The 9,680-nt window shown below is 41.1% G+C and overlaps 2 protein-coding genes across 2 annotated transcripts in view; one reads left to right on the forward strand and one right to left on the reverse strand.

The window, feature by feature from the left end:
- The first annotated feature begins 365 nt into the window (after window positions 1-365).
- On the forward strand, window positions 366-6,213 carry si:dkey-82o10.4 (uncharacterized protein LOC797793 homolog). Its single transcript, XM_035672840.1, has 5 exons — window positions 366-877; window positions 1,673-1,744; window positions 1,820-1,946; window positions 3,063-3,207; window positions 5,181-6,213. Exons 1-5 carry the CDS (start codon window positions 482-484, stop codon window positions 5,263-5,265), a joined length of 825 nt encoding a protein of 274 aa, XP_035528733.1. The 5' UTR covers window positions 366-481; the 3' UTR covers window positions 5,266-6,213.
- Window positions 6,214-8,433: 2,220 nt separating this feature from the next.
- Window positions 8,434-9,680, reverse strand: part of efhb (EF-hand domain family, member B) — a 5,128-nt gene continuing 3,881 nt past the window's right edge. Inside the window, exon 13 of the mRNA XM_035671697.1 lies at window positions 8,434-9,246. Coding sequence (XP_035527590.1) covers window positions 9,100-9,246 — 147 coding nt within the window. The 3' untranslated portion in view covers window positions 8,434-9,099. The remainder of the gene's footprint in view (window positions 9,247-9,680) is intronic.

Genomic DNA, 9,680 nt, shown 5'->3' on the forward strand with positions numbered 1-9,680 from the left:
GTATCTGTATTGTTGTGCGTTTATTCCTTACACACTGTAGATAGCCTGGTTGCATAATGGTAAATCTACATTTTAACATCTGACCTCCACACTTCCACTTCCTCACTGCCAACTTTCAACTAGGCCCAAAAGAAAATAAAGCAAATAGCAGCCAAATGAACCTACAATATTAATACAAAAGTTAGAAATAAATATACACACTTATTAGTAACAACAGTAGCAGCAAATCAAAGACAGAAACACTTCCACCATCCTGACAGGTGGATAATAACAACAACATAAACAGCCTCGTCTGATTGTTCCTGCATTTCCAACAGCACCTGAAGGCAGCAGCCGTGTGTGTGTGTGTACGTCGTGAGCACGATAAGCATTATGGGTACAGCAATGGGGTGAGTTGCATAAGGTTATCAAAGTGACACAGTGACAATGGAGGCTGGTTCAGCCGCGGTCCGCCTGTAACGCTGCGTCCTCCTCGCCCGTGATGCAGCGCATCTCCGGCCTCGCTGCATGCCGGGAGCTCGGCGGCCTCGCAGCGGCCTCACCCGGGCTCTGCGCCTGGAGGAGAGGCCGGACCTGCAGCAAGGAGCCGGCCGAGCACCGGCGGTGGGCGGGGGTGTGTGTGCGTCCTGCGCGTCCTTTCTGCGGGGAGCCCGGAGCGCACGGCTGGAGGCAGTGCGGGCGGAGGGTCGTGTTCGCCGGTCAGACACACAGGCTGTACAGCTCTCAACCGGGGAGCTCCGGCGGTCAGCCCGGTGTCTCTGTGGTCGGCATCCCGGACCCGATCACATGGATACGGTGCAGAGTCGTCATATATCTCATCAAACTGTACTTCGAGTTAGACCTGAACTCTGTGGAGTTTCACAGAGGAATAAAGCAGGTAACTGCAGACAGAGGCAGCAGCAGGCCTTCAGCAACAAACAGCTGCTCCACATCTGGTTGATAAAAGGACATTTTACTAACACACACTGTGATTCTACAGATACAGATAAATACTGAGGTCAAACATAAGAGTACAGGGAGGTTATTAGGAGATAGTGTAATTAGTATTAATATAAAAGATGAAGACGCCCCAATAATGTATCTGAACAGCAGCTGTAACTCAGTATTTAACTCAGTAAATATCAGATTAACTAGTTCCTATTGAGAAAGCAATCTCACCTCAAGGTCTGTTTAGTAGCTGCTTTAGGGGCTTTTGATCATATTGCATGATCTTCATCAGCAGATGGAGTTTTCCTAGTTGTCACAGCTTTATAGATGTTTATATTTTCTTTTTTCTATGGCTCAAAGTCGAGGTTCAAGTCCTTAAAAGTGCTCTGGAAAATGGAAATCTGAACTTCCAACTCCATCTGCTGATAAAGATCCAGTAATGTGATAGAAAGCTTCTCCTAAATGGACGTTAAAAAGAATCAATTCATTAAATAATTCTCCTTTTTTAAAGGTTAGAAGACTATTTCTGTCTAAATTTCAGACACTCAGAGTTCTAACGTTATGTATTTGACTTTTTTGGGGGGGGCAATTATTTACCCGCCTTCTTTAAGACAAAGACAAAGCTTCTCAGTCTGCTTTGAACGTGAAGCAACACGGTCGCAGGTAAGGAAATAGGAGGAAATGACACATCATCCACCGTGATGCAGGAGAATAAACCACCTTGTTGTTCCTCCATCCATCGCAGGCTTTGGTTCACGTCTCCAGCTTGATGTCCAGTGGCAGATACCACAGGCTGGTGGGGATCGTGTCCCAGGAGGTAACACATCTTGCACTTATTGTACATATCGGGGATGAAGTTGGGTTTTTCTGATGGTCTCTTTTGTCCTTTCAGATGATAGAATATGTCGAGAAGAAGTGCGGGTCTCTCACCGACGCACAGAGGCAGCAGCTAGCTGTGGCGATGGATGATATCGTGTTTGTGCTGCCGGAAGACGTGTCTGTCGTCTTCGATCAGTACGGTGAGTTCTGTGCAATTAGTCTTCAAACATGACACGTACAGACTGAGAACACTGGAGGACGACTACTCTGCAGTCATTGGAGGGTCGTTTTCTGTTGCCTCCATGTAGAATTAGTTGTTTTAGAGCAATGGTGGCATGGGAATCATTCAAGTTTTTTGAGAGGAATAAGAAGTTAAGACATTTTTGTGTAGAAAATAATTGGGTATATCTTTTGTTTTAGACTGACCTCTTTGTTGGTTGCTGTGTTGTTATGTACTGAGTCTTATTGTGAGTATAAATCTGTCAAAAAATATGAATGGGGACCTGAGGAAGGGTAGCTACTATGGGGGATCTAAATAAACAAACATCAGGGTCACTTTCTGACTTCACCCCTTTCAAACTGAGCACATTTATATGCCACATTAATCTATATGAGAGTGTCATAACTTGGTTTGATCAACCAGAAGGAGACATCGAGTCCTCTAAGTAGACCCAGTTAGACCAACATCCCACCTAACGACACAGATATCTTTTTTAAAACTAACAGTGTGTGTTCGCTGATTATCAGAAAGCTTACTAACAAGATTATCCACAATTTCAATTCAAAATCTAATTTACAAAGAACAAGTTGTCCATATGTTATTAGGCAGGCACTTCTTTATATCTCCTGAAGTGTACATGTTGTACCTGCTGACACATAGATCCTAATGTTTCACCTCAGATATTACGTCAGTTTTCCCATTGATGATCACAGGAGTGAAACACTGAAAATTAAACTAAAACTACATAATTAAGAAGCCCAAGTCAGCAAAAATGCAAAGTCATGAAAGATCTTCAGGCTGATGATACTTTGCTCATCTCATTTGGACCTGCTGCTGTGCATACAGTTATTTTTGTTCATCATTTACTTAAATATGTATTGGCACAAAACAGTCTGAACTTTGATAACAAACTAAGGTGCACTGTACATTTCCTCAGGCAGCTGCTTTGGCTGCAGGTCAGAGGAGGTGTTGTAGATATGAACGCCAGCTCTCAGGTGTGATCGTGAAGACTATACGTGCATTTTACTGCCGTCTCTACTGCTAACCCGTCTGTTGGATGCTCTCTGGTTCCTGTTTTTATTTTCTTCCCGTGCAGGAAGGAAGTTCTGCAACATCGTCGTGAGGTTTTGGCTCCTGACGACACACGAAGGCCCCGATGACCCCGAAGGCACGAGGATCTTCAAAGTGGTCTCTAGTGAAGATGGCGGCCCACAGAAGAAAATAGTGACAGCGGTCTATGAGTAAGTACTCAGCTTGTCAAGTGCGCACATCACAAACACGCCGGCGCGTCCAAAAGTACGGATTACAATCAAATCTTCCCTCATTCAGCTTTGACATGTTCAAATCTATTTCATGCAGTGTGTGCTGAATCTTTTTTTTTTTTGCTTAAAGCTAATTTTTGATCATTAATTTGCTCAGACGTTAAGCGCCAGAATCTGTTTGGTTTATTTCTCCATATAGAGCATGCTGAATCACAATTAAATTGGTACAAATATTTACTTAGAGAGATAATTATATGTTGGCAAAAGCTCAAAGTTACCTGCAGGCTTTCCAACATATGGCACGTCTGTTTTTTGTTGGGTGGGTAACAGAGCCACAGCTGATGGTGGCGAGTTAAATCTTTTTTCCAATAAACGTGGATAGGATAATTTGGGAGAAATGTTCCAAAGTGTCATGTGTGGGTGGATGAGAGTTCATCTAATATTTAATGCCTCACTTGGGGGGTGAACGGTAAAGTGACATATTTGCTTTTTTCACTGGAGGACTGCCACTACATACACTTTTAAAATAACAAATATTAATAGAAGTACTGATTGTAGGAATATATCAAATCAGAGTAAGAGACGCTGCGTTCACTGTTGAGACATCTGTAAGTTCACGGTGAGGCATCGTGGCGTACTTATCCAAAAACAACAACTCAAAATATTTTATCATAAATTTCCCTTACAGACACAGAGCCAGTGCACAGTGAAGCTTTAAGTAGTGACTAAATAGCCCTCTTTTAAATATGCTGTAGGTAAATGTGATGGCAGTTCTGTGTCAGTCTTATATATTTGAATAAACACCAAAGTCACTTTAACGTAAAAGTCACTAAAGTAATCTTACTGGGTCGGTCTGTCGGATGCATTTTTATAGCACAAGTCTGAATTAAATGGCATCAGATTAACGTAAAGCTTCCAGCAGAAACAAGCAATGAGTAAAATTAAACACGTCTCATCACCTTTTTAAGAGAACTCCATAATTTCACCACAACTATGATATAGTTATATGATTTTAGTGAAACAAAACACCATGAAATCTGATTTTTAGACTATTCTAGACCAGTATATAACATTTATTTTTCCTGTTGTGGTGCAACTGGAGCAAAAGAAGAAAAGAAGTCCCAATAAAATGTAAAAAAATCTCGTACAAGCACAGTAATAATCAGACGGGGTGTTTCACTACACTATATTTTAAATGTTTAAATGCTAACTGGATTGATGAGTATCCAGCAAAACGCTTCACATGCAGCATGTGAGCAAAACAAAGTCACGCATAACGTCTTCAAAATGGGCTCTCAGCCTGTGAGAGAACAAAACGCACTCTTATGTCCTTGATATCTATTTAACTCAGTGTGGTTCTCATCGGTGCCACGGCTCCGTCTCACACACCAGCTGCCAAATACTGTGGAAGCATTATTGTGGTTCTTTGTGGCCAACAATGTTATGTATTCCACGTATGAAAAGGACCTCTGACGGCTCGTCAAAAAGTAAAACATCCGCTTCTGATTATGTGAAATTCTGTTACTGCATCACTTCAGTTATTCAGAAAGTAAAAAGGGGGAATAATTTCACTCCCAGTGTATGTAACAGTCAAAGCCTCTTTCCTTTTTCCAATCAGTAATCCGGTTAGTTGCTGGACCACATGGTGTAGCTATTCTACCTAATGCCCACCTATCTAGTTAGCCAGATTCTCTTTCCTATTGTTTCAGGTCTTAGAATCTCTCAGAGAAAACCTGTTATCCCGAAGGCTAGCGAGCAGACAGTTAGGCAGGATGAGGAAGTTATTTTCAGAATCCTCACCTCGTCGTTTTCAAGGTGAGACAAGAAGCAGAACTTAGTTTGAGTTGAGTCGAGTGTTAGTCAATCTGCATTTTCCTCCAGGACTTTTGAATAATAAACTGTAAACTGTGTTAGCTCCCGTTAAACACATCTTCCCCCCTTTTTCTATCCAGATTCCACCGGGAGCTGACGAGGGGAGCCTCTCCCGACTGGAAGGTCACGACCGTTTGGCACTGGCACTGGAAACTGGCTGAGTGATTGAGTCATCAGGACACAACAAGGGAGCAGTGATTGGCTGAATTTACTTATCCGTAAAAGGCAACAATTAAACTGGACCGCAGGCAAAGCGAGCAGCGGATTGATTGTTGAATAGATTGACTGTCTATTAGGATCACATGAAACTGGACCCACAGCTATAACACTGGAGCTGTACAGACATCTGAAGACCTCAGAGCTTTATAAGTGAACCCACCTTCCTACTTGAAGTCGTCCTCAGACCCGCAGATGCCTTTTAAAACCCCCTCCAGCAATTTAACATGCTGTACAACTCTGAATCACCAGCAGGTGTTTTAGTTTAAATGCAGTGTGAACAGAGTGATGTGGTTACTTGAAAAAGGCATTTAAACTCTTTTTATTTGCTAAAAATATCTGTTGTGCTGCCAAATAACTTATAACAGGTCCACGTGTTAGCTTCAACCAGAGCTTTCAACCACATCTCACACTTTTCCTCCATGAATGGAGTTTCCTCAGTTGGTTGGTCATCACATGACTTAAAGTAAGTAAAAACAGGTTCCTGTATGTGGACACTGTTGTCACATGACCAAAGTCCTATACGTACTGTAGCTCACATGATGACAACCAAGAAATTGTCTATCCACCTTCAGATTCAGCTGAAAGAAGCAGAAAGTTGTTCACTAGACCAATATGTTGCCTCAATATGTTGCCTCAATAAATTGCTTGATAAAAGCACCAAACTGTATCCATGACCCTTTAATTTATCCCTGAAATCAGCCGCAATCAATAATCTCCTCTACACAGCACCAACAGTATGCCTTTCTGACATCGCACTGATAAACTGGGACTGAACAAAACATTACAACATGTTTAATCATGTACAGAGACAAAGCTGTTGTTCTCTTTAAATGGAAAAAATGCATCTTTAGGAACCATGGCACAAATAAAAGTTTTATTTTTGGCTACACACTACAAACCTTAGCTCTGAATTCTGTTTTTATTTGGCTGTTCACATAATTATTTTAAATGTGGCCCATATCAGATTCCAGTGTGAACGGGTCCACGTCCTGAAGTGACCTGCATGACGATTGTTGACTTAAAAGTCACATGAATTCTGATTTTAATGTTCACACTGAGGTCACAGTGCAAAATATCAGACCTGTATCTGATTTGGACCACACATGAACGTGGCCCGAATCAGATTTAAGGTCAGATTTCATGTGATCTGAGCTGTACACACTGTGATGACATAATCAGATTTGAGTAACTTTGGCCTGCAGTCTGAATGTGGCCTTTTATGTAACTATCAATCATATTAGTTTTTATCTTTTTAAGGATGAAATAAACGATAAATTCATGGTGAGAAAATAAAAGACCCTGCCCTGCTGTCTCCTAATAATTTCTGTACAGTCTCCAACTTTTCAACAGTTGCTGAACTCAACAACAACAGGCTGATGTAACAACCTACACAATATTAACATTAAAGGAGAAGTCCTTTTGAATTCTCCACATGTGATTCATGAAACATATAAGGAACCGAATATATAAGTGTTGGCGGTACTCGTGATAAAAAGCAACAGGCAACAAGATAATCAATTCTCCATAGTAAGCAGGAAGGTGCCGTCTGGTACATTGCTGTCAAGAAGGCACTTTATGGATCAACAGGAGATCACAACACGAGTCTCGTACCAAAGTGAAAATAGTTGTACTGCACTGCTGCGAGCAACAGTGACAGATTCTACCACCCGTTAAACTAACTCTAATGCAGCCTGCGTCTGAGCCCCCGCGGTCATTGCCAGAAACGCGTCACTTGTCAAAAACATCACGTCTGACTCTTGAATGCTGCGTGTCATCCCATTCTGTTAAAGCCTGCCGCGATATTATTAATGTTGACAACATATCTGACAAACAGAGAGGATTCTGTCATTAGCGGCCGCTAATTCATGCATAATGAAATACGCTGAGGATTATTCTAATTTTTGATGCATAGTAATATGTGGTCTGTGGAAGTTTGCGTGGGGGTTTTTTTTGGTTCCAGCTGAGCATCTCACCGAGTCGTAATGAGATTAAATGAGTGCGGTTAGCTTAGCACATGTCAATATGCTCATGGATATGGTGAGAGCACATTAAACAATTTACCACGCCTGTGCATCACTCAGTTTAATGGAAATTAACAAGGAAACAAAAGCAAGTGGTGAATATACAAAAAGCTAATGGTTTTTTTAGTTATTTTACTGTTTTGTAATGTTCTGACGTGTAGATCAGTTGAGGCTGCGTGCCAACCTTTTTTCATTAATCTTGTTAGCGAAACAGATCGCAAACAATTCCTCGTACCTCTTTGAGAGACTCTGCGTGTCTGTACGTCTGCGTGTGTCTCAGCTCCAGAAAACCATAAATTAATTGTGCTATCTCTGTCAGATTCCCATTTTAGGATTGATTAATACAATTACCAGATAAATATGCTTAGAAATTAAATCTAATACTCCGTCCGAACAAATGATAAGGTACGGAGAACGCTCCTCTCAGTGTTTACGCAGGTCTTTCACCACGGTCACACCGACTTATTGTTAAGTTCAAAGCAATCAACTAAAGATTTAATAATGTTTCACAGCATTTTAGGTGAAACAACAAAAGATGAAATGTTGCTTCCAACAAAAGAAAGGTGACACGTTGACACGACAAATGAGCCGTTTCTGTGCATGAAATTCTATTTTTCATTTGAATAGAGAAATTGATTCTTTATAAACAAACATGTAATAGAGGGGAAAAAAACATCTTTTGTTTGCTGACATGTTTATCTCTCAATTTGTGGTGGTATTAATATTGTGCCTTGTGTTGACTACTGACTTTGACTTGACAGCAATACAAAGCCTTTTCAAATTAGTGTATATTGTTTGTTGGGCAGGGAGAGAAACTAGTCTTAATATTCGGGCCAGAACAAAGACAGCTCAAATCAAAACAAGACTGAAGCTACTTAAAAACAACCTAGGGTCTCCAAACCAAATCAATCACAGGAAACATTAATAATTATAAACACATTCTGCCTTTTGTACCTCTAATACGTGTGTTTCTGTCAGTTCTTTGCATGCAGGTGTGCCCTCTGCTGGGAAAGAAAATGTGGACCTAGTTGTTATCAGAAGAGAGTTGGTTTAAATGTAAAAAGAAAACCCACCCGAGTATGTCCCCTGGTAGTAACCCTCAGAACAGGTGTAAAATGTGCTTCAGTGCATTAATGGCTGCTTGGAACATGTTGTTTGTTGCTGTTCCCGTTGAGATACAGCTTGAAGGAGCAGTTCGTCCACACATCGAGAACTGTGCAGCCGGTGGAGTGTGTCTCTTCACGTTACCCTCTTTTGGTTGTGTGCTCTGCCGGGAACTGCTTACTGGCTTCCAGGAAATTCACGAAAAGACGGGAACACACTCCGAAAAGAGTCCAAAAAAAAGGATGCTCAGATAAAGGCTTATATGATGAGTCTGATATTAGCCAAACGGGTTCATTTATGGAGCGTTCCCTCTCTGTATTTATTGTTCAGACGGATTCATAACCACGATCATGATAAAGTAAGAGGTTGTGTCATTTGAACAGAATAATAGCGATAGAATAATGGACATGCGGACACCTACCAGCAATGTAATGACCACATGTGTTATATTCCCGACTGTACACGTATAAAAAGGGTGTCCCACTTGCAAATGCAAAAGGATGAAAGGTAACAGCACAATCCCCATTCAGATTACTGTTTACTCCCGTATGACTTGTTGTCAGACACAGAAATCCGTTCTCCATTATGTCAAAAGTGTCTTCCCAGCTGAGAGAGAAATATTGACTGACGAGGACACATTTAAAAACATCTTGAGTTACATTGCTTTTATTTCCTTGAGTACGTTACGGAAAGCCTCGACGCAAACCTCGCCGGCCGGGTGCTTCGTGGACGCCAGCTTCCAGGCCTCCTCGAACATCTCTTCAGAAATATTCACACCCACATTCCTGAAGATCTCTGCAATCTGTGAAGAGGAGGACGAGAGTGTCACTATGAAAAACATATTTCATTAAAACACAAGTTATAACTGTTGAATGTATGTAGCCACACTGCAGCGGCAGGACAAAGTCTCATACCTGATTTGACTCCATTTAAAAAATAAAAAATAGGCTCTCCAGTATGAGTTGAAATTTAAATGGAGTAAAAGTAATTGAGAGGCTTTTTGAATACGCAATAGAGCACAAAACCGGAAAGATTGTCTAGTGTATTAAGCTTTTCTGAAGTACCCAACCATGCATTCAACCGTGAACATAATGCCCGCTAAGAACAGAAATAGTTTTTCATAAACAGGAGATTTAAAAATATACACAGTTTGTGTTTAAAACTGATGTTTGCTGAACTGCATTAAAATATTCATAAAACTATCTTCGATGTGGGTCCATCCCTCACGGTAAAACT

The sequence above is a fragment of the Morone saxatilis genome, unplaced genomic scaffold, assembly GCF_004916995.1.
Source record: "Morone saxatilis isolate NCDOM2014 unplaced genomic scaffold, NCSU_SB_2.0 Contig24, whole genome shotgun sequence".
Classification (NCBI taxonomy): Eukaryota; Metazoa; Chordata; class Actinopteri; family Moronidae; genus Morone; species Morone saxatilis.